The sequence below is a fragment of the Salmo salar genome, chromosome 10, assembly GCF_965601325.2.
Source record: "Salmo salar chromosome 10, fSalSal1, whole genome shotgun sequence".
In the NCBI taxonomy this organism is placed as follows: domain Eukaryota; kingdom Metazoa; phylum Chordata; class Actinopteri; order Salmoniformes; family Salmonidae; genus Salmo; species Salmo salar.
In genome coordinates, this window is record NC_138300.1 from 105,996,906 (window position 1) to 106,023,494 (window position 26,589).

General features: G+C 43.1%; 1 protein-coding gene across 4 annotated transcripts in view; it reads right to left on the bottom strand.

Moving 5' to 3' along the window:
• LOC106561385 (tetraspanin-9) overlaps positions 1-26,589 on the bottom strand; it is a 308,158-nt gene that overhangs the window by 6,988 nt on the left and 274,581 nt on the right. For 3 of the 4 annotated variants that reach the window (XM_014125280.3, XM_082957325.1, XM_014125279.3), the window contains 3 exons: positions 22,684-22,758; positions 1,025-1,126; positions 714-845 (listed from right to left, as the gene is read on the bottom strand). In XM_014125280.3, coding sequence (XP_013980755.1) covers positions 714-845; positions 1,025-1,126; positions 22,684-22,758 — 309 coding nt within the window. The remainder of the gene's footprint in view (positions 1-713; positions 846-1,024; positions 1,127-22,683; positions 22,759-26,589) is intronic. The other variant, XM_045688331.2, reaches the window with a different exon arrangement.

The following is a 26,589-nucleotide window of genomic DNA, read 5'->3' on the forward strand; positions in this document are numbered from 1 at the left end:
GTCATCGCGAGTTCATTCGCAGGTCACAACTACTATCTCCATCTGGCGGGGGAGTTTGTTGCTGTTACAGTGTGTCCTGTCTATACTGAAACATACATGACTATCTGGCCATCCCCGCTGGGCAGGATTACATGGCAGATATTAGAACTGAAGTCCCTGATGTTTTGTATTGTAAAATCAAATTGCTTTAAGCATAATGAAAGCAAAAGTTTACATGGTGACCAAAAATGCAGACCATTTAAAATTTTAATGATATTCAAAACAATTTAATCCTTATCTCAACACACTTGCAAATTAACTACTGTTTAGTAATATAATAATAATAATAATATAAATAATAATATAATAACATATGCCATTTAGCTTTTATCCATTTAAAAAAATATAGATGTTTTTTTTTCTGAGCATAAAAGTGCTCTTTGTTTTCCCAGGCTTGTGACATTGACAAATACATTGGATTGTTGCATATTACCTACAGATGTAGGATCTTAATTTGAGCCAGTTTGCTACAGCAGGAAAAAAATCCTGCAGCCACAAAATATGAATTATTTTCTGGATTACAATTAATGGACAAGGGATAATCAAGTCTGAAATTTCAAAGGGAAAATTACAAACTTCAGAAGTCTTTTTAAACAAGTTTAAAATCTTGTGACTGTGAAATCTTGTGACTGTGACTGCCTAGTGCCCACCCAGTGCCCAGTTTGCCCACTCACCCTTGTCCAAAACATGTTGGTGGAGTTGCGTCCGCATTCTTGGTAGTGCTCCTGGCAGCAGCGGTCAGGCACCATTTTCTCCTTGAGGGCCTCATGCCAATCTGTGTACCCTACCACCCCACAACACTTCCACTGCAAGACACACACACACACACACACACACACACACACACACACACACACACACACACACACACACACACACACACACACACACACACACACACACACAGGGAGGGAAAAGGAGAAGTTAGTGCTACCTGTCTGTGATGATGATCCCAGAGTGTTCAGTGTGTTCACATTCTACAAACCTCTGCTTGGATGATGTTCCATGCATTCCTAAGGCCTACATTGTTGTCTGTGTTGTACAGAGACAAGCCATCCTTCAGGTCCTGCTTGGCATTCTCACTGACCTGAGGACAGATCACAGACAACACAGAAACCTTGATTACAACAATACTTGCTTGGCATTCTCACTGACCTGAGGACAGATAACACAAACCTGGGTTAGATTGTCACGCTCTGACCTAGGAGAGCTGTGTTTTCTCTGTTTAGCTAGGCCAGGGTGTGATAGGTGGGTGGGCATTCTATGTTTTGTTTTCTATGTTTTGGCTGGGTATGGTTTCCAATCAGAGGCAGCTGTCTATCGTTGTCTCTGATTGGAAGCCATACTTAGGCAGCCTGTTTTTCCCTGTGTTTTTGGTGGGATCTTGTTTTTGTGCAGCTGTGTGAGCAGCCCCAGAACGTCAAGTTTGTTTCAGTTTTCACCTGTTTTTCTTGTTTTGTTCAAGTTCACAAATAAAAGATGTGGAACTACTGGCACGCTGCGCCTTGGCTAATTTATGACAGGGAATTCGAAGACAGCACTCGTGACATAGATAGATAGCTTCAGGTGAGCTAGAAATCCGGAAGAAACATTGGATTATACTGTATATCTATTTGACTTTGATTGACGTCAATCCCTCAACTGAGCTTACATTTAAATATGCCTTATGCATTGCTATAGCATTTTCCTCTCGACTGGATCTTAACAATACTATCAGTGCTCATGCCATGTCTGGTGGAGATACATATTTCAATGCTTAGCTGTTCCACAGCAGCCCTGTATACCTAGAGGGCTGGGAAACTGCGATGGAATATTGTAAACGGAGAACAGAGATGAGAGTCATTATATTGGGAAATTACACTGTGGAGTGGTTGCTGATTATTTCACAAGGAAGGAAGGAACGGGGCTGGGGAAAGCAATTTGTATCATATTGAAATCTTAAAACGTAAGCACTGTGTCTGTAGAAGTACAAGATTTCCCCCCATTGAAGTGAATGGCACAATAACTGTACCAATGCGGTCAGTGGAAGATACAAGGATATGCAGTGTGTGTGTCATCTCTAATCTACACTCTGAAGCACAAACAGACTGACTGAGGAAAAGTTGAACAATGTTTACATTTACATTTCAGTCATTTAGCAGACGGTCTTATCAAGAGCGACTTACAGTTAAGTGTATTCATCTTAAGATAGCTGGGTGAGACAACAACTAAAGACAGGCTCGTTGTTTGGCAAAAGGTGAAAATGAATATGAAAGGACCGGACATCAAAGTACAATTCTGTCTGGACAGGAACTGAGCAGCCAGAGAATAACAACAATCGATTCTTGCTGAGGACATTCAAATATAAGATGATCCTTTGAAAGACCAGTAGTCCCCTACTGTTCAGTGTCACAATCAGTGAGCCACAGCAAAACATTTGAACTCATTTGAATTATCTTGAGTGGTGCATACTGATTCATAATCGGTGTGAAAAAAATACAACAAGTGTAAATAAATGATTTTCTCAATTAATCATAAGAGAGGAATTTGTTTCTTCAGAGTAATTATAATTTCACAAAGAATAAAAAATTATCATTAATCATGCATAACCCACTTAAATTCTCCCAAATCTTTGAAATAAGATTACTATAATTTCAAATCATCCTTTTTTTCTCCCTCTCTCTGCCAAAGTGGAGCACTGTGTGCATAATGTACCTCATCAGTCAGGAGGAATCATCATATCTGTCTCTTTGTGCAGGGAAATGATGGAGAGCACTATCATCCATCCCTCTCTCAGCCCCATGTCTCCACCTCTCCTATCCACTGAGTCTCTCTACTCTCTCCCTCCCTCCTTCCTACCTCTCTCTTGCTCATTACTGCTCCCCACAGCCACACAATCACAGGAGAGAACAGGGGACCAGTCATCATTGAGCCCAAAAGCACCTTCTTCGAACCTGGCTTGAAATGCAAAATAATGATCAAGTGTTAACCACAGTTAGCGAGGCATACTAATGACTGCAAAACAAACGACAGGCTTGATCTCTCACTACTTTGATAAATGTTTCTCTCTTCACAGCAGAAATGGATGCAAACACATTGTGTGAGTTCTGATAAAACGCTTGACTCAAGTCTATGCTGATGGTGAAGTTTTTCCCTGATAGCAAAACTATGCCGTTCCTAGAGAAAACTATCACTCATCACTCATGATGAGATTAACTTCCCTCAGCACCTGTCAAAATGCATCAACAGAATACCTAAAGGAGACATATTGACAGAGTGTAAAATGTGTCTCATTATGGAGCACACTGTACTGGCTTCCTCTGGGCTGCAGATCCACCTGCATCAGCAGAATAGGATGGGAGCGAGAGAGGCCATCCATCATGTCCAAGCAAGCCAGGGGGCTGCGGGCTGCAGGCTGGAGCCATGGCCAGGTGGATGGGATGGACAGTGAGAGGGAGTAAGAGGGAAAGGCCATTACACCACTGTAAGTGAATAGATAAGGAGCCAGCTTTCCACCGGTCACCGTGTGTCTCCGGTGTCGGAGACAGACACACTGTAACACAGAGGTGGGTTGTGCTGTTTGGTGTCAATGTGTCCAGCCAGGGAGAAAGTGGCTCTGAGATCACTGTAAAGTGTTTCAGAGCAGACAGCCAGTGTGAGAGAGAGGAACACTGCCACCCCTGCCTACTAATGACCTACAGACCTGGGGGATGCCTGGCCCCTCTGGCACCTCTGGCTCCTCTGGCATGGAAGACAATGGCCATGTCGGAAATCTCTCTGGCCTACTACTTACTAAAACTATATATTGTGTACTTATCATACTATTTGTCTTACTTTTTAACTCTATATTGTTGTGAAAGTGTTCATAAGTAAGCATTTCACTGTAAAGTCTACACCTGTGGTATTCGGCCATGTGACAAATAAAATGTTATAAAATGTTATTCTCTTACTCAATAGTGTGCAGCGATTTCTAACAGATGAAAAGCCTAAATGAGTATGACATCCTGGCATTTAAAGCATACACATTTTCCTACATTTCACAAACTATGAAAGGTCATATTTGCCACATACCCAAGCAGTCTACTACTTAGACCGTAAGTACAGGCATTTAGACACAGACCATGATTTTCCTCTGTCATGGAAGACAATTGTTTTCTCTCTCTCGTGCTTGGGTCACTTGGCCAGGTGAATGCAAAGAGAATAGCTTTTTAGTATCAAAGCTTTTTTAAGTAAAATATCCCGTTTGAAAATATACACCATTTTTTGAGTACATTGTTCATTGTTTTGTTCACTTTTAGAAGTGACATGTTTACATGCTATGCTTTTCTTATTTGTGGTGCAGGAAATTACAGCTCCAGAGATTACTGCTTTGTAGAAAAGATAGCTCCCACACACATCACCTCTGCTACCACTGTTTATTGTGTTGATGTTTCAAGGTCAGAAATTGATTGGAATTGAAAATGAGAATTAGATGACATAGGTAGCCAACCTGGACAAATAAGGGTTACGTTCAGGTAAAAATAGGTAAGAAAACCGCTAAAGGCTGTGTGACTCACCACACATCTTACAGCTTACCTTGTGGTGCCTTAATGCTCACTGAGGGAGAACTATATTGTTGATCAAAGAGAAAATATTTCTTATACCTCCACACTTTCAAATCCCCACGGTCAAATCCTAGCGTAATCCTCCTGACCTGCTCCCGTTGGATTTGTTCTATCCACAGTTCACTGAACACTCCGCTACCTGGCCAGGGCTGCTACTGAGCACACCTGGATTCAGATACTACTCAAAATCTTTCAAATCATTTTAGCGTTTGCTCTAGCCTGCCATTAATTGCCAGATGGTCAGGTTTTGCACTTTTGCTAATATTCTATTGGTTCCATTGAGACAGGCATGTTCAATCAAGCCCAGCTATAGTATTTGAAATGATTTCAAATAGTATTTGATCCGAGGTCTGCTACTGAGACCCAGCCACACCACTTGGGACACTCCACGACACAGACAGACACGCACGGGTGTCCATGCTAAGAGCTGGAACAACAACACTCATCCAGGCTGGGTACCACATGGTGTCAGTCACATGGTTTGGAATGGGACAGGGCACCACACCAAGTGTCCCTTGCCAGTGCTCACGTACATACTGTACATGAGACACTTAGCCAGATTGGGTTCTACTGTATGTTTAGAACCTTTCCCAGTGCCCCACCCAGTGTCCTTCGCCAGTCCTCACATACAGTAAGATACTCTGGGGATCATCCCATGTCTGTCACATGGTTTGGAACTGGTCCCAGAGCCCCGCCCTATCAACGCCCCTCCCTCACCAGTCCACCAGATCTCCTCCTCTGACCACTAACGGCTTGTTCACTGTCCCTCTAACAGAGAGAAACAACAACAAAAACAGCAGGGCAAAGCCAAGAAGCCAAAAGAGTCCAACAACACAAGTTCATTAATAGAGCTACTCTAATCTCCCTCTATAGACTGTAGAGTGATTAAGGTCAGTGCTGACGACAGGGGGTCCTGGCTGTGGACTGATAGACAGGGCAAGAGAGTGTAATTGAATGGTGGATGGTGGATAAATAATGTATGGGTGGGGATTTATAGTACAGTACTACTTTAATTCTCCCCATTTGTCCAGCACTGTGAGATGCCAGAGGGGCTCACAACCAAATACACATTAAAATGCTGTTGCGGTCTTCTAGCAGGGGCAAGCAGGAGCAGCCAAACCTCCAACCACTCCTGAACCCCTCTAGGACCCGGCCATCGTCCCGTCCTCCCTGATTCTCCATCCTCCCTTTCCCCAAATCAAATGTTATTTGTCACATGCTTCGTAAACAACAGCTGTAGACAGTGAAATGAAATGCTTACTTACAGGTCCTTTTCCAACAATGCAGAGTTCAAGATACAAATAGAATAAAACAGAAATAGCGATACGAGGAATGAATAATGCATAACAATAAGGAGTAAAAATAACATGGCTATATACAGGGAGTAACAGTGCTGAATCCATGTGCAGGGGTACTGGTAATTGAGGTAGCGATGTACATATAGGTAGGGGTAAAGTGATTAGGCAACAGGAAAGATAATAGACAGTAACAGCAGCGTATGTAGTGAGTGTGAAAGAGTGTGTGTGTGTGTATGTGTGTGTCAGTATGCATTAGGGATGCAACAGTATGTTGTCGAACCGTTCGGTACGCCCTCTACAGTCCAATCCGCACACGTGAACCGCGGAATTACGATATGCCTGTCATTTTCCTATAATTTCCAAAACTTGCTTACTGTCCTGCAGTCTACATGCACGTTGTACATTCAGATCCACAGAACCAAACGCGCAGCTTGTGAACAGGCAAGGCAGGCAACTGCTTGGGGCCCCAGGCCGTTAGGAGGCTCCTGATAGCTTACAAACTTTACTCCACAGCAATGTCTCAAAATGTAGCAACTGCAGTGACCGCAACCCCTCGCCCTTAAACAACCTATGGACGATTTGCAATGACATCTCAGTAGGAAACCCCCCTAAAGGGGCCCCATGAAGAAAGGGAAAACTAAAAACAAATATTCTCTCAGCTCCAACCTGACAATGGTGAGCGCTAGTGAGACAGAGAGAAGCAAATTTGAAGAGGCACCGCCGTCTTTCAAATCCGCTGTGTGGGAACATTTTGGATTCAACGGTCAATACGATGACGAGGGTAAGAAGACCGTAAACAAACAAAGTACAGTCTGCAAGCATTGCTTTGCCACCGTCAGCTACTCAAGTGGAAACACTTCTAACATGATGTGTCATTTACGTGGCCATCACCTGGCCGTATCCCTTGCAGGTGGAGCTGGAGCAAGGAGAGTCCACTCGTTAGCCAAAACACAACAATCCCTCGCTGTTGCCTTCCAACAACAATTTGCAACAAATTCAGAAAAACTAAGAAATAACGAAAGCAGTGGGAGTATTCATAGCCAAAGATTTGCAGCCCTATTCGGTGGTTACTGACTCAGGATTTTGTCACCTGATGAAAACAATGTAACCGCGTTACAATGTCACCTCCTGCACACATTTCAGCGGCAAAGTACTTCCCAAACTCTATGAAACATCACAGAGAGAAATTGAAAACATATTGACACAGACACCCTATCTAGCTCTCTCCACTGATAGTTGGACCTCCAGAGCAACTCAAAGCTACCTCTCTGTGACGGTTCACTATGTACTGGAAGCTACCTCCCTGTGATGGTTCACTATATACTGGAAGCTACCTCACTGTGACGGTTCACTATGTACTGGAAGCTACCTCACTGTGACAGTTCACTATATACTGGAAGCTACCTCTCTGTGACGGTTCACTATGTACTGGAAGCTACCTCTCTGTGACGGTTCACTATGTACTGGAAGCTACCTCTCTGTGACGGTTCACTATGTACTGGAAGCTACCTCACTGTGACAGTTCACTATGTACTGGAATCTACCTCACTGTGATGGTTCACTATGTACTGGAAGCTACCTCACTGTGACGGTTCACTATGTACTGGAAGCTACCTCACTGTGGTGGTTCACTATGTACTGGAAGCTACCTCACTGTGATGGTTCACTATGTACTGGTTTGGGAGATGAAGAGCTACATTTTGCAAACTCGTCCCCTGTATGAGAGTCATACAAGTGCAAACTGTTCTTAAATATAAAGATACCGAAACCGTACCGTTACCGTGGCCCACAAACCGTGATACATACAGAAACGTGGGCCCACTGTACCGTTGCATCCCTAGTATGCATGTGTTCGCATGTTACTCCGCCAATACAGATGTCCTAGCCGTGTCTGAATCCTGGCTTAGGAAGGCCACCAAAAATCCTGAAATTTCCATTCCTAACTATAAGATTTTCCAACAAGATAGAACTGCCAAATAGGGCGGAGTTGCAATCTACTGCAGAGATAGCCTGCAGAGTTCTGTCATACCACCCAGGTCTGTGCCCAAACAATTTGAGCCCCTTTAGCCCCCAGCTGTGCCCTGGACACCATATGTGAATTGATTGCCCCCCATCTATCTTCAGAGTTCGTACTGTTAGGTGACCTAAACAGGGACATGCTTAACACCCCGGCCGTCCTACAATCTAAGCTAGACGCCCTCAATCTCACACAAATTATCAAGGAACCTACCAGGTACAACCCTAAATCCGTAACCATGGGCACCCTCTTAGATATCATCCTGACCAACCTGCCCTCTAAATACACCTCTGCTGTTTTCAACCAGGATCTCAGCGATCACTGCCTCATTGCCTGCCTGCGTGCGTAATGGGTCCGCGGTCAAACGACCACCCCCATCACTGTCAAACGCTCCCTAAAACACTTCTGTGAGCAGGCCTTTCTAATCGACCTGGCCCGGGTATCCTGGAAGGATATTGGCCTCATCCTGTCAGTAGAGGATGCCTGGTTATTCTTTAAAAGTGCTTTCCTCACCATCTTAAATAAGCATACCCCATTCAAAAAATGTTGAACTAAGAATAGATATAGCCCTTGGTTCACCCCAGACTTGACTGCCCTTGACCAGCACAAAAACATCCTGTGGCGTACTGCATTAGCAGAACAGGAACCAATATACTCAGTCAGTTAAAAAAGCTAAGGCCAGCTTTTTCAAACAGAAATTTGCATCCTGTAGCACTAATTCCAAAACGTTTTGGGACACTGTAAAGTCTATGGACTTTACAGCTGCCCACTGCACTGAGGCTAGGAAACACTGTCACCACCGATAAATCTACGATAATCGATAATTTCAATGAGAATTTTTCTACGGCTGGCCATGCTTTCCACCTGGCTATCCCTACCCCAGCCAACATCTCAGCATCTCCTGGAGCAACTTGCCCAAGCCCCCCCCCCCCGATCCACCTCCACGCAGACGACACCATTCTGTATACATTTGGCCCTTCTTTGGACACTGTGTTAACTAACCTCCAAACGTACTTCAATGCCATACAACGCTCCTTCTGTGGCCTCCAACTGATTTTAAATGCTACTAAAACTAAGTGCATGCTCTTCAACCGATTGCCTCCCGCACCTGCCCGACAAGCATCACTACTCTGGACGGTTCTGACTTAGAATATGTGGACAACTACAAATACCTAGGTGTCTGGTTAGACTGTAAACTCTCCTTCCAGACTCACATTAAGCATCTCCAATCCAAAATGAAATCTAGAATGAGCTTCCTATTTCACAACAAAGCCTCCTTCTCTCATGCTGCCAAACATACCCTCGTAAAACTGACTATCCTACCGATCCTTGACTTTGGCGATGTCATTTACAAAATAGCCTGCGTCACTCTACTCAGCAAACTGGATGTAGTCCATCACAGTGCCATCCGTTTTGTCACCAAAGCCCCATATACTACCCACCACTGCGACCTGTATGCTCTTGTTTGCTGGTCATCCCCAAAGCTAACACTTCCTTTGGCCGCCATTCCTTCCAATTCTCTGCTGCCAATGACTGGAACGAATCGCAAAAATCACTGAAGCTGGAGGCTTATTTCTCCCTATCTAACTTCAAGCATCAGCTGTCAGAGCAGCTTACCGATCACTGTACCTGTCTGTACACAGCCAATCTGTAAATAGCCCACCCAACTACCTCATCCCCATATTGTTACTTATCCTCTTGCTCTTTTGCACCCCAGTATCTCTACTTGCACATCATCATCTGCACATCTATCACTCCAGTGTTAATGCTAAATTGTAATATATATATATATATATATATATAAGAGAGAGAGAGAGAGAGAGAGAGAAAGAGAGAAACAGATAAAGAACAAGAGCGATAGAGAGAGAGAAACAAATAAAGAACAAGAGCGATAGAGAGAGAGAAACAAATAAAGAACAAGAGCGATAGAGAGAGAGAGAGAGAGAGCAAAAGAGAGAGAGAGAGCAAAAGAGAGAGAGCAAAAGAGAGCAAGAGAGAGAGAGAGAGAGAGCAAAAGAGAGAGAGAGAGCAAAAGAGAGAGAGAGAGCAAAAGAGAGAGAGAGAGAGAGAGAGAGAGAGAGAGAGAGAGAGAGAGAGAGAGAGAGAGAGAGCAAAAGAGAGAGAGAGAGAGAGAAAAAAGAAACAAATAAAGAACGAGAGCGATAGAGAGAGAGCAAAAGAGACAGAATGAGAAAGAAAGAAAATTAAAAAACAAAAACAATTATGTTCAGGGCCTACAAATCGCTCCATAGTCTCAGATCCAGTAGCCTCATGTAATGTCACAGTCTGAACACAGTGAATAATCCTGTGCTGAACTATTCCTGACCTGATACGGAGTTCCTGAACCAAGGAAAGCAAGACATGCCACATTCAATAACACACAATTTGCAGTAACAGCTTTACATTTGAATGACATTTAGAGACCAATAAAAGAAGATACATTTCAGGCCATCCGCGTTATCGTCCCTTCATCTAACCTTAATGTGCAAGTGGAGTTCACATCGCTACCATCCTGTTTAAACCACTGCCTGTTTACACCGCTACCATCCAGAAGGCGAGGTCAGTACAGGTGCATCAAAGCTGGGACCGAGAGACTGAAAAACAGCTTCTATCTTATGGCCATCAGACTGCTAAACAGCAATCCCTAACTCAGAGAAGCTGCTGCCTACATAGAGACCCAATCACTGGCCACTTCAATAAATGGATCACTAGTCACTTTAAATGATGCCACTTTACTTTAATAATGTTTACATATCTTACATTACTCATATCACATGTATATACTGTATTTTATACCATCTACTGCACCTTGTCTATACCGCTCGGACATCGCTCATCCATATACTTATATGTACATATTCTCATTCACCCCTTTAGATGTGTGTGTATTAGTGTCACGTCCTGACCAGTAGAGGGTGTAGTTGGGTCAGGACGTGGCAGAAAAGAGTGGGTGTTTTGATTGTTTCGTTGATTTTGGCCGTGTGACTTCCAATCAGGCACAGCTGTAGTGGGTTGTGGCTGATTGGGAGTCACACATAAGTTGCCTACGTTTCCTTTGTGTTTCGTGGGTAATTGTTCTTGTCACAGTGGTTGCACCTGACAGGACTGTGTTGGCTGTCAGTTTTTCTTGTTTTGTTTGTACAGTGTTCACGTTACTTAATTAAATCATGTTGAACACTAACTCCGCCGCATTTTGGTCCACTTCCTCAGACAGCCGTTACAATTAGGTAGTTGGTGGGGAATTGTTAGATTACTTGTTAGATTTGTGTGTATTCGGTAGTTGTTGGGGAATTGTGAGATTACTTGTTAGATATTACTGCACTGTCGGAACTAGAAGCACAAAGCGTTTTGCTACACTCGCATTAACATCTGCTAACCATGTGTATGTGACCAATAAAGTTACATTTGATTTGATTTTGAGATACACACAGTAGACAGAGGGCTCAGAAACCACTGGAGCTATTGACTGGATTTGAATACAACTAACTTGAGACAACTCTTACAGTAAAGCCTAGAGTCGGTCTTACAGCACAAAATGGCAGGGTCTGTATTTACAAAGCCACTCCAAGTAGCAGAGCTGATCTAGGATCAGGGCCTGTATTCATAAAGCCTTTCAGAGTCTAATCAAATCAAATTTTATTGGTCACATACACATATTTAGCAGATGTTATTGCGGGTGTAGTGAAATGCTTGTGCTCCTAGCTCCAACAGTGCAGTTATATCTAACAATTCACAACAATACACACAAATCTAAAAGTAAAATAATGGAATTAAGAAATATATAAATATTAGGACAAGCAATATCGAGTGGCATTGACTAAAATACAGTAGAATAGAATACAGTATATTAACTCAGCAAAAACGAAATGTCCCTTTTTCAGGACCCTGTCCTGTCTTTCAAAGACAATTTGTAAAAATCCAAATAACTTCACAGATCTTCATTGTAAAGGGTTTAAACACTGTTTCCCATGCTTGTTCAATGAACCATAAACAATTAATGAACATGCACCTGTGGAACGGTCGTTAAGACACTAACAGCTTACAGACGGTAGGCAATTAAGATCACAGTTATGAAAACTTAGGACACTAAAGAGGCCTTTCTACTGACTCTGAAAAACACCAAAAGAAAGATGCCCAGGGTCCCTGCTCATCTGCGTGAACATGCCATAGGCAAGCTGCAAGGAGGCATGAGGACTGCAGATGTGGCCAGGGCAATAAATTGCAATGTCCTTACTGTGAGACGCCTAAGACAGCGCTACAGGAAGACAGGACGGACAGCTGATCGTCCTCGCAGTGGCAGACCACGTGTAACAACACCTGGACAGGATCGGTACATCCGAACATTACATCTAAGGAAGTCTCTAGATTTTGCTCGCCTGAAGTAGAGTATAATGTGATAAATTGCAGGCCACGCTACTTGCCTAGAGAGTTTTCAGCTATGCCTTTCGTGGCTGTTTATTTACCACCGCAGACAGATGCTAGCACTAAGACCGCAGTCAGTCAGCTGTATAAGGAAGTAAGCAAACAGGAAACCACTCACCCAGAGGCGTCGCTCCTAGTGGCCAGATACTTTAATGCAGGGAAACTTAAATCAGTTCTACCAAATTTCCATCAACATGTTAAATGTGCAACCAGAGGGAAAGAAATTCTAGATCACCTGTACTCCATACACAGAGACGCGTACAAAGCTCTCCCTCGCACTCTATTTGGTATATCCGACCAAAACTCTATCCTCCTGATTCCTGCTTACAAGCAAAAATTAAAGCAGTAAGCACCAGTGACTCGGTCTATAAAAAAGTGGTCAGATGAAGCAGATGCTAAACTACAGGACTGTTTTGCTATCACAGACTGTAACATGTTCCGGGATTCTTCCGATGGCATTGAAGAGTACACCACATCAGTCACTGGCTTTATCAATAAGTGCATCGAGGACGTCGTCCCCACAGTGACTGTACGTACATACCTCAACCAGAAACCATGGATTACAGGCAACATCTGCACTGAGCTAAAGGGTAGAGCTGCCGCTTTCAAGGTGCGGGACTCTAACCCGGAAGCTTACAAGAAATCCTGCTATACCCTGCGACGAACCATCAAACAGGCAAAGCGTCAATACAGGGCTAAGATTGAATCATACTACACCGGCTCTGACGCTCATCTTATGTGGCAGGGCTTGCAAACTATTGCAGACTACAAAGGGAAGCACAGCCGTGAGCTGCCCAGTGACACGAGCCTACCAGACAAGCTAAATCACTTCTGTGCTCGCTTCGAGGCAAGCAACACTGAGGCATGCATGAGAGCATCAGCTGTTCTGGACGACTGTGTGATCACGCTTCCGTAGCCGATGTGAGTAAGACCTTTAAACAGGTCAACATACACAAGGCTGCAAGGCCAGACGGATTACCAGGACGTGTGCTCCGGCTATGTGCTGACCAACTGGTAGGTGTCTTCACTGACATTTTCAACATGTCCCTGATTGAGTCTGTAAAACCCTACATGTTTCAAGCAGACCACCATAGTCCCTGTGCCCAAGAACACAAAGGAAACCTGCCTAAATGACTACAGACCCGTAGCACTCACGTAGTGGAGCAGGTTGAGAGCTTCAAGTTTCTTGGTGTCCACACCAACAACAAACTACAATGGTCCAAACACACCAAGACAGTCGTGAAGAGGGCACGACAAAGCCTATTCCCCCTCAGGAAACGAAAAAGATTTGGCATGGGTCCTGAGATCCTCAAAAGGTTCTACAGCTGCAACATCGAGAGCAACCTGACTGGTTGCATCACTGCCTGGTACGGCAATTGCTCGGCCTCTGACCGCAAGACACTACAGAGGGTAGTGCATATGGCCCAGTACATCACTTGGGCTAAGCTGCCTGCCATCCAGGACCTCTACACCAGGCGGTGTCAGAGGAAGGCCCTAAAAATTGTCAAAGACCCCAGCCACCCCAGTCATAGACTGTTCTCTCTACTACAGCATGGCAAGCGGTACCGGAGTGCCAAGTCTAGGACAAAAAGGCTTCTCAACAGTTTTTCCCTTAAGCCATAAGACTCCTGAACAGGTAATCAAATGGCTACCTGGACTGTTTGCATTGTGTGCCCCCCCCAAACCCTCTTTTTACACTGCTGCTACTCTCTGTTTATCAGATATGCATAGTCACTTTAACTATTCATTCATGTGCATACTACCTCAATCAGCCTGACTAACCGGTGTCTGTATGTAGCCTCGCTACTTTTATAGCCTCGCTACTGTATATAGCCTGTCTTTTTACAGTTGTTTAATTTCTTTACCTACCTATTGTTCACCTAATACCTTTTTTTGCACTATTGGTTAGAGCCTGTAAGTAAGCATTTCACTGTAAGGTCTACACCTGTTGTATTCGGCGCACGTGACAAATAAACTTTGATTTGATTTGACCTGCGGGACAGGTACAGGATGGCAACAACAAATGCCCGAGATACACCAGGAACGCACAATCCCTCCATCAGTGCTCAGACTGTCCGCAATAGGCTGATAGAGGCTGGACTGAGGGCTTGTAGGCCTGTTGTAAAGCAGGTCCTCACCAGACATCACTGGCAATGGGCACAAACCCACCGTTGCTGGACCAGACAGGACTGGCAAAAAGTGCTCTTCACTGACGAGTCGCGGTTTTGTCTCACCAGGGGTGATGGTCGGATTCGCGTTTATCGCCGAAGGAATGAGGGTGAGGGCTAGGGCCATTCTCCCCAGAAATGTCCGGGAACATACAGGTGCCTTGGTGGAAGAGTGGGGTAACATCTCACAGAAAGAACTGGCAAATCAGGTGCAGTCCATGAGGAGATGCACTGCAGTAATTAATGCAGCTGGTGGCCAAACTGTTACTTTTGATTTTGAACCCCCCTTTGTTCAGGGACACATTATTCCATGTCTGTTAGTCATATGTCTGTGGAACTTGTTAAGTTTATGTCTCAGTTGTTGAATCTTGTTATGTTCATACAAATATTTAGACCTGTTAATTTTCTGAAAATAAACACAGTTGACAGTGAGAGGATGTTTCTTTTTTTGCTGTGTTTACATATGAAATGAGTAAAGCAGTATGTAAACATTAATAAAGTGACTAGTGTTCCATTATTAAAGTGACCAGTGATTCCATGTCTATGTATATAGGACAGCAGCCTCTAAGGTGCAGGGTTGAGTAAATGGGTGGTAGCCGGCTAGTGATGGCTATTTAATGCACCTGTACCTGATGGCTTTGATGCACCTGTACTGACCTTGCCTTCTGGATGGTAGCGGGGTGAACAGGCCGTGGCTAGGGGTGGTTGATGTCTTTGATGATCTAAAGTAGGAGTGCCTTTGCCTTTTAGGTCTTAATGAACAAGATTACATTGACAGAGGGGTACTGATCCTATAATCAGCACTCCCAAGTCCCCCTGTCTATTTATACCTGGTAAAGTAAGGTAAAAAAAAAAAAAAAAAATCTAAAAGTCAAAACTGATCCTAGATCAGCACTTCTACTCTGAGTGGACACGAGCCCAGGCTTCTCTGACTGCCGATCACCCCACACCTTCACAGGTGATCTGAGACTGCTGTCAAGTACTCTCCTATCAGATCCTTTGGAAAGGCTCTCGTTTGGGTTTATGATGTTAATTAAGCTGGTGACTCCTGATAGTGTGTGCCTGCCTGCCTTCCTGGGAGACAGGGAGAGATTCAAATCTCTGAATGGATCGGGTGCTAACTGCTTTATCTGTTGGAGAAGCTGAATTTGAGCAATAACCTCAAAGAGGTTGAGCAATAACCCCAAAGAGAATTAACTTATGTCCCGGAGGGAAACGACTTTGAATATATAAAGAAAGATTTTTCCCTGACTCATTTTTGTTTATTTCATACAAAGCCCTTGGAAAAAAGAGGATAATTTCACCATTTCATTGCTGGTCCATTTGACCTACACAAGATGTATGTTTATTCTGCTTATATACTGGATGTTTACTCAGTGTGTATGTACAGTATATACTGTATTCTCGACATAGCTCATCTTAATATAACTACTACTGTACATACCATTTTCTTTCTGTCATTTCTTTTTGTGTGTATTTGCATTGTATTTCCATGACATTCTACTGCACGGGTTGGAGTTAGTAACATAAGCATTTCACTGCACCTGCTATAACTCCTGCAAATCTATGTACGTGACAAATAAACTTTGATTTGAAATATTTGGGTGCGTCATCTATCTGTGAACATTTATAGGTTGATTTTAAGACTTCACCCATGGCGGTCAATAATCTCATGAGCTTTACATGCTATCCAGTGTTCTCAGATTCTCAGACCCTGGCCATACATAGCAGTACATAGCTCCATCCCTGGCTCTAGGGGTCATGGGAAATGCTGATCTAAAGCTTTAGGTGGGGGAAATAAGAGAGTGGGGCTAAAACAGAGCTCAGGAGCAATTACATCGAGCCAACTGGCCAGGGGTTAGACTGCATTGTGCAGGCTGACCTGTGATCTTTTTAACCCTGGGGGTCACATCTGAGGGGTAAAGACGCTTAAACTCTCGCTGTGAGACAAGTGTCTTTGAAAGGGGAGACTGAGGACACTCAGCATAGAACAACTGGGCCGTGTTTATGTACATGACACCATTTGTGTCTTGGGGTGCGTGTGTGTTTGTGTATGTGTGAAAATATGCAGTATGTCTGCATGTTTCATGTCGGTTTTCATGTCAGGCCTAATACATGATAAGTAACTTAGGGTAAGTAGATGTTAATTGAATTGGGAGATTCCACCCCAGAGTTGGCCGAAAATGTTCTGGCAATTGACACATTGTAACTTCATTGGGAGGAAGGACATTTGACATGCTTATACAATTTGCATCACAAACCTTTTTTTTTTAAATTCATGATGAATGTGGACATTTTAGGCCCTTTTTAGATCTATACATGGCTGCAGTAAGACCCTGATCTGTGAACCATACATGATACAGACAACATAATGGTGTCATTAGAGGGTGCTCTCAAATATTGAGTATGTCTAGATTCTGAAATACTATTTTTCAAATGAATTTATTCAACATAAAAAATATGAATATTACTATCTCAAAAGTACCCTATTTGATTTGTTTGTAACAATATACTCTTCAAACACGTCAAATTTCCAGATTGGGCTCTCCGGTACTTTTAATTATATGACCCAAATTATACATATTAATTGACATTATAGGTTTTTAACCAATTACAGCCTTCCTTTAGGACTGCACATTCAGCAAATCATCAGAAGAGGGAGTTCACTTTGAATCCATTTTCCCATTCACTGTGTTGGTGGTGCTCGTAAAATGTACCTTACCTTCAGAATTAGCAGAGAGCCCACCCTGGAAATTTGCTGTACTTGAAGAGTATATTGTACCAAACAATGTCTTAAGCAAAGTCAAAAAGGCAACTTTTCAGATATTAATATTTGTAATACTGAATAAATTAAATCAGATTTTTTATTTCAGAATGAAGACATACTTCATATTTTAGAACAGCATACTATAAGGAATATAATGACACCAATATGTTGTTTGTATTATTAGAATGGCGCCGTTTTACGATCTGCTAACCAATTGTGCTATTGTGTGTGTTTTTTCACGTTATTTGTTACTTATTTTGTACTTAATGCTTCAGCCACCGTCTCTTATGCCCGAAAAGAGCTTCTAGATATCAGGACAGCAATTACTCACCTCGTACTGGACAAATATTTTCTTTACTTCAGACATCTGACAAAGCCCAAATCCTTGTGATTCGCATGAGAAAGAGACGAAGATATCGGGAATGTAGGTTGGGGTACCTTGTAAAGATCCGACGGCGAGTGGGTAATCTGCCTCCACCATCAGTCCTTTTAGCCTACGTACAATTATTGGATAACAAAATGGACGAGCTATGATCACGAATATCCTACCAATGGGACATTAAAAACTGTAATATCTTATGTTCCACCGAGTCGTGGCTGAACGACGACATGAATAACATACAGCTGGTGGGATTAACGCTGCATTGGCAAGAAAGAACAACCGCCTCCGGTAAGACAAGGGGTAGCGGTCTGTGTATATTTGTAAACAACAGCTAGTGCACGAAATCTAATAGTGAGGAAGTCTCAAGGTTTTGCTCTCCTGAGGTAGAGTATCTCATGATAAGCTGTAGACCACACTATTTACCGAGTTTTCATCTATATTTTTCGTAGCTGTCTATTTAGTGCCACAAACCAATGCTGGCACTAAGGCCGCATGCAATGAGCTGTATAAGGCCATAAGCAAACAGGAAAACGTTCATCCAGAGGCGGCACTCCTAGTAGCCCAGGGACTTTAATGCAGGGAAACTTAAATCCGTTTTACCTCATTTCTACCAGCACATTAAATGAGCAACCCAAGAAAAAAAACTTAAGACCGCCTTTAGTCCACACACAGAGACGTGAACAAAGCTCTCCCTCGCCCTCCATTTGGCAAATCTGACCATATTTCTATCCTCTTGATTCCTGCTTCCAAGCAATCTCGTCAATAGAGAAGTGGTCAGATGACGCAGATGCTAAGCTACAGAACTGTTTAGCAGGCACAGACTGGAACATGTTCCGGGACTCTTCTGATTGCATTGAGGAGTACACCACATCACTGACTTCATCAATAAGTGCATCAATGACGTCGTCCCCACACTGACTGTACGTACATACCCCAACCAGAAGCCATGGATTACAGGCAACATCCGCACTGAGCTAAAGGGTAGAGCTGCCTCTTTCAAGGAGTGGGACTCTAACCCGGACGCTTAGAAGAAATCCCGCTATGCCCTCAGACGAACCATCAAACAAGCAAAGCATCAATACAGGACTAAGATTGAATCATACTACACCGGCTCCAACGCTCGTTGGATGTGGCAGAGCTTGCAAACTATTACAGACTACAAAGGGAAGCACAGCCGCGAGTTACCCAGTGACATGAGCCTACTAGATGAGCTAAATTACTTCTATGCTCACTTTGAGGCAAGCAACACTGAAGCATGCATGAGAGCATCAGCTATTCCAGACGACTGTGTAATCATGCACTCTGTATCCGATGTGAGATAGACCTTTAAACAGGTCAACATTCATAAGGCTGCGGGGCCAGACGGATAACCAGGATGTATACTCTGAGCATGCGCTGTCCAACTGGAAAGTGTTCTCACTGACATTTTCAACATGTCCCTGACTGAGTCTGTAATACCAACATGTTTCAAGCAGACCACCATAGTCCATGTGCCCAAGAACACTAAGGTAACCTGCCTAAATGACAACTGACCTGTAGCACTCACGTCTGTAGCCATGAAGTGCTTGAAAGGCTGGTCATGGCTCACATCAACACCATTATCACAGAAACCCTAGACCCACTCCAATTTGCATATCGTCCCAACAGATACACAGATGATGCAATCTCTATTGCACTCCACACTGTCCTTTCCCATCTGAACAAAAGGAGCACATACGTGACAAATGCTATTCATTGACTACAGCTCAGCATTCAACACTATAGTGCCCTCATCACTAAGCTAAGGACCCTGGGACTAAACACCTCCCTCTGCAACTCAATCCTGGACTTCCTGACGACACATCTGCCACGCTGATCCTCAACACGGGGGCCCCTCAGGGATGCGTGCTCAGTCACTTCCTGTACTCCTTATTTACTCATGACTGCATGGCCAGGCATGACTCCAACACCATCATTAAGTTTGCAGACCATACAACAGTGGTAGGCCTGATCACAGACAACGATGAGACAGTCTTTAAAGACGAGGTCAGAGACCTGGCCGTGTGGTGCCAGGATAACAACCTCTCCCTCAACGTGATCAACACAAAGGAGATGATTTTGGACTACAGGAAAAGGAGTACTGAGCATGCACCCATTCTCATCGACAGGGCTGTAGTTGAGCAGATTGAGAGATTCAAGTTCCTCGGTGTCCACATCACCAACAAACTATCATGGTCCAAACACACCAAGACAAGTGAAAAGGGCACGACATCACCTATTCCCCCTCAGGAGACTGAAAAAATTTGGCTGATCCTCAAACGGTTCTACAGCTGCACCATCGAGAGCATCCTGACTGGTTGCATCACTGCCTCCGACCGCAAGGCACTACAGAGGGCAGTCCATACGGCCCAGTACATCACTGGGGCCAAGCTTCCTGCCATCCAGGACCTCTATACCAGGAGGTGTCAGAGGGATAAAAATTGTCAAAGACTCCAGCCACCCTAATCATAGACTGTTTTCTCTGCTACCGCACGACAAGCGGTACCAGAGCGCCAAGTCTAGGTCCAAAAGGCTTCTTAACAGCGTCTACCCCCAAGCCATAAGACTCCTGAACTGGCTACCCAGACTATTTGCACCCCCCCCCACCTACTCTCTGTTTATTATCCATGCATAGTTATTTTTGTTATTTTTTTACTTATCTATTTTTTACACTTATTTTTCTTAACGGCATTGTTGGTTAAGGGCTTGTAATTAACCATTTCACCGTAAGGACCTGTTGTATTTGCCGCATATGAGAAGTAAAATTAGATTTGATTTGCATCATGTATGGTTCACAGCTCATAGGGTCTTACTGGAGGCATGTATACTGTAGGTCTAAAAAGGGCCTAAAATGGCCACTTTCATCATGCTTTTCAAAAAAATTCATACAAATGTAAAAAGCATGTCAAGCATCCTTCCTCCCAATTAAGTTTCGCTGTGAGAATTGCCAGAACAATCTGAGATACAATTTTATTTTCGGCTACGCTGGCATGGAATCTCCCAATTCTGATGACAAACTTTGTGACTTCTTACAGCTGGGGTAGGTTACCAACCCCCGACCTCAGCCTGAAGCCATTGTTCTGCTGCAGAAGGCCACTTCACACCTATGTGTTAGGGACCGGGTTGCCATGGACCAGAGTCAGCTGACCCCGTCAGCCAATCAGTGGCATATCCTGGGGTTGGAGACACCAGTCTGGCCCTGAACTCTTTTGTTGTCTCCAACAGGCCAGATTGAGACAACCTTTATAAAGTCCTGTCCTCCACCTCAACTCACATCTGGACCCGTGCCACATGAACAATCCTTCTTCTGGAGTCCCTGACCGGTGTTAGTGAGTCTTTGACGAAGCAAGTGTTCTAATAACTGCTTAGGGTTCAGTTGATATACAGTACCAGTCAAAGTACTCATTCAAGGGTTTTTCTTTATTTTAGACAATTTTCTACGTTGCAGAATAATAGTGAAGACATCAAAACGATGAAATAACACATATGGAATCATGTAGTAACCAAAAAAGTGTTAAACAAATCAAAATATATTTTATGAGTCCACATTTTAGATTTTTGGTTCCAACTGCCTTGTCTTTATGAGACGCAGAATAGGTGAACAGATGATTTCCGCATGTGTGGTTCCCACCGGGAAGCATGAAGGAGGTGGTGTGATTGTGTGGGGGTGCTTTGATGGTGTTACTGCCTCTGATTTATTTAGAATTCAAGGCAGACTTGACCAGCATGGCTACCACAGCATTCTGCAGTGATAGGAAAATGACCCAACACACCTCCAGGCTGTGTAAGGGCTATTTGACCAAGAAGGAGAGTGATGGAGTGCTGCATCAGATGACCTGGCCTCCACAATCACCCGACCTCAACCCAATTGAGGTGGTTTGGGATGAGTTGGACCGCAGAGTGAAGGAAAAGCAGCAACAAGTGCTCAGCATATGTGGGAACTCCTTCAACTTCGACTATTGGAAAAGCATTCCAGGTGAAGCTGGTTGAGAGAATGCCAAGAGTGTGCAAAGCTATCATCAAAACAAAGGGTGGCTACTTTGAGGAATCTCAAATATAAAATATATTCTGATTTGTTTAACACTTTTTGGTTACTGCATGATTCCATATGTGTTATTTCATAGTTTTGATGTCTTCACTATTATTCTACAATGTAGAAAATAGTAAAAAAATAAAAATAACTTGAATGAGTAGGTGTGTCCAAACTTTTGACTGGTACTGTCCAAAAATGGATGTAGCAACTACAGATTTCCTCTTAAGTCTATCAAAAGTGTGCGAGTTTGAGCATGTGTCCATTAGGCCTACATATTTATTTTTTATCAGCATGAATTAGATTGAGCAATAAAAGTGATATCCGTATCGCCGTAGACTACACCACTGCTGTCATCCTTACCTCCAAGCGTTTAATTAAGTTGGATAATCTTTGGGTGCCGACAGCAGACGCACCATTGAAAGACATCGGACTATTGCCTACAAAAGCCTATTCCTGCTCTTTTCCCGCGATCCATCAAACACATTTGGTGTGTCATCATAATGGTCTCTGACTTGTGGTAAGACTCCCTCAGGTGGAACAAACTTAAACTTGTGCCTTTTTTCAATGCTGATTTGAATGTCACTGAGAAAACAGAGAAGTGTCAAAGATGTTTTTCGCAAACATCCTTTCTGAATTTAAAAGTAATCATCTAGTTTTTCAAAAATCTGAAATCTGATTACAATATTTTTACTGGTAACGTAATGGATTACACTTACTGTTTTTTGTAATCCTTTACTCCCCAACCCTGATTGTAACCCTGTCTCCTGCTGGTCATTATCAGTCCTCTTGCCAGGACTCTGGGACAGTTGTACCTATTTCAAAGACCACCACTTGGTGGCGCTCTTTTTCATGATCACTGAGAAGTACTCTTGGGCAACTGTAAGGTTTTTCTGGAGTATCATATAATGTATCATAGTCAAACACGGTTAACATGGGGGACATTAAAGCATCCTTACCTTATCTGAATACACAAAGAACAGGATGAGTAGTATCAGCTCTGCCAGCAGTATTATCAGCAAGACAATGAAGAACTGCAAAAGAAAGGAAGATAGGGAGAGGGGGGAGAATAGAGGGAGATGGAGAGATACAGAGGGAGAGAAAGACAGCAAGAGAGGGAGGGAGAGAGATGGAGAGAAGGTGAGTGCCCGAGGGCCAGTGAACATGCGTGGAGGAGGTTTAATTGCTCTACAGATTCATCTCCCACGGACGCAGCCCAGTGCCTCCTCACTCCTTCAACTAAATATTTACTCTGTCCCTTCTTCACAGCATGGGAGCGCAGCAACCGGCAGATTCAGAAATTCAATTTGCGTTCTATTAATTTTGTTATACGTTTATTATTTGTGTCACGGTCTATATGAACAAGGGATCACAGTGAAAATCGCACAGACAGTTGTTTATTGAATCTTTAGGTGGCCAGTTCAGCGTTAGATTGTTTCATTGAATGTTTTGTCTTTTTTTGGCAGGTCCCACAAAGTTTGTTTATCATATTTCCTCCGGGTGTGGAAAGTTTCAGGAACAGCTTGTTTAGACAGAAGGTTAGTGCTCTGATTACGGTGTGTGTGTGTGTGTGTTTGTGTGTGTGCGCGCACGGACGCATACACACTCACTTTCATGTCAACAATGTCGGCCGAGTGTGTCACACATAACAATCTTGCCTTTTGCGATGGGCTCATTCAACTTGTCTAGCCTAGGCGCAAGCTTCCTGATGGAAAAGGTTCTCTGACCTTTATATATTTCAAATAGTTCCAATACGAAGAGAGTCTGTACACAGAACAATTTTACAGATAATATGTCAGGCCGGTACCTCAGATCTGATTGGCCCAAAGAGGGCTAACTCCAATCTGATGTTTCCAAACAGACAGAATTTATCTTCCCAGGTTTGGGAAGGTTTGGGCGAATATCAATCAATCAAATGTATTTATAAAGCCATTTTTACATCAGCAGATGTCACAATGTGCTAAACAGAAACCCAGCCTAAAACCCCAAACAGCAAGCAATGCAGATGCATGAAATACCCATTGAAAATATGAAATACCCATTGGCTCAATATGATACGGCTTAAAGATGCTCTATGCATACCCCAATTACTTGCTAAAATTCTAATAGTTTGCCTGATTTCAGTTTATGTGGCAAAACAAGTATATTATGTAGACAATCATTGTACCATCTAAATCACAGTGAAATATCTTTTCCATAACCAAAAATACTGTGTTATCAGCTGTTTGAAGCTGGTGCACAAAACCAAAAGTAAAAGATGCAAAAACAAAACTGAAGACCCATGTGGCTCATCTGGTAGAGCATGGCACTTGCAATGTTTGACTCCCACGGGGGTGTCACGTCCTGACCAGCAGAGGGAGTAGTTGTTTAGTATTTTTGGTCAGGACGTGGCAGAAATACTGTGTTTTCTGGTATTTCTGTTTCTATGTTGGTCTGTGTGGCTCCCGATCAGGGACAGCTGGTTATCGTTGTTCCTGATTGGGAGTCATATATTAGGAGTGTGTTTGTCACCTGGTTTTTGTGGGTTGTTTTATTTTACACTGCTGAAGTATCTGTATAGCCTGTAAAAACTGTTACTAGTCGTTCTTGTTTATTGTTTTCCCATGTTCACTTTATGCAAATATAATTAAAGATGAGCATACATATCCCGGCTGCGATTTGGTCGATTCAACACGGCTACATTTGAGTTTATTTTATTTTTACAGGGACAGTGCACATCAATCAACGTTTCAGTAAAAGTGCCTGGTTTTAGTCAGCCGGCTAATTTTCAACCGCAGTCCCTGGGCAGGTTATTAAAAACAATTACAATATAGACAATCATTGAACAGTGAGCACACGCAGAGTAACATAGGACAAGCAAGACATAGCATACAGACAGAGCAACATAGGACAAGCAAGATGTAGCATACAGACAGAGCAACATAGAACAAAAAGCAAAATCCATACAAGACAAAATCCATAAAAACAACAAAGTGTGACAGGGGGACCAGTATGAATTAAACTGCATGCACTCACTACTGTAAGTCGATCTGGATAAGACCATCTACAAAATAACTAAAATGTAAGACCGGGAAGCAAGGAAATAGAACAGGTCTACTGCTTCTTAGACTTGCTTTCAATGAGAATGACAGATCTTTAATTTACAGGAAGTTTACATTTTAGTAGACGCTCTTATCCAGAGCGACTTACAGTAGTGAATGCATACATTTCATACATTTTTTTTCCCATACTGGTCCCTCGTGGGAATCGAACCCACAACCCTGGCGTTGCAAACACCATGCTCTACCAACTGAGCCACATGGGACCACATATACTTAGGTTGTAGTCATTAAAACTCGTTTTTCAACCACTCCACAAATTTCTTGTTAACAAACTATAGTTTTGGCAAGTCGGTTAGGACATCTACTTTGTGCATGACACAAGTCATTTTTCCAACAATTGTTAACTGACAGATTATTTCACTTATAATTCACTGTATCACAATTCTAGTGGGTCAGAAGTTTACATTCACTAAGTTGACTGTGCCTTTAAACTGCTTGGAGAATTCCAGAAAATGATGTCACGGCTTTAGAAGCTTCTTATAGGCTAATTGACATAATTTGAGTCAATTGGAGGTGTAGCTGTGGATGTATTTCAAGGCCTACCTTCAAACTCAGTGCCTCTTTGCTTGACATCATGGGAAAATCAAAAGAAATCAGCCAAGACCTCAGAAAAAAAAATTGTAGACCTCCACAAGTCTGGTTCATCCTTGGGAGCAATTTCCAAACGCATGAAGGTACCACGTTCATATGTACAAACAATAGTACGCCAGTATAAACACCATGGGACCATGCAGCCTTCATACCGCTCAGGAAGGAGACGAGTTTTCTAGAGATGAACGCACTTTGGTGCGAAAAGTGCAAATCAATCCCAGAACAACAGCAAAGGACCTTGTGAAGATGCTGGAGGAAACAGGTACAAAAGTATCTATATCCACATTAAAACGAGTCCTATATCGACATAAACTGAAAGGCCGCTCAGCAAGGAAGAAGCCACTGCTCCAAAACCGGCATAAAAAAGCCAGACTACGGTTTGCAACTGCACATGGGGACAAAGATCGTACTTTTTGGAGAAATGTCCTCTGGTCTGATGAAACTAAAATAGAACTGTTTGGCCATAATGACCATAGTTATGTTTGGAGGAAAAAGGGGGAGGCTTGCAAGCTGAAGAACACCATCCCAACCATGAAGCACGGGGGTGGCAGCATCGTGTTGTGGAGGTGCTTTTCTGCAGGAGGGACTGCAGGAGGGACTGGTGCACAAAATAATGGCATCATGAGGCAGGAAAATGATGTGGATATATTGAAGCAACATCTCAAGACATCAGTCAGGAAGTTAAAGCGTGGTCGCAAATGGGTCTTCCAAATGGACAATGACCCCAAGCATACTTACAAAGTTGTGGCAAAATGGCGCAAAGTCAAGGTATTGGAGTGGCCATCACAAAGCCCTGACCTCAATCCTATAGAAATTGTGGGCAGAACTGAAAAAGCGTGTGCGAGCAAGGAGGCCTACAAACCTGACTCAGTTACACCAGCTCTGTCAGGAGGAATGGGCCAAAATTCACCCAACTTATTGTGGGAAGCTTGTGGAAGGCTACCCAAAACGTTTGACCCAAGTTAAACAATTTAAAGACAATGCTACCAAATACTAATTGAGTGTATGTAAACTTCTGACCCACTGGGAATGTGATGAATGAAATGAAAGCTGAAATAAATCATTCTCTCTACTATTATTCTGACATTTCACGTTCTTAAAATAAAGTGTTGATCCTAACTGACCTAAGGAATTCTTACTAGGATTAAATGTCAGGAATTGTGAAAAACTGAG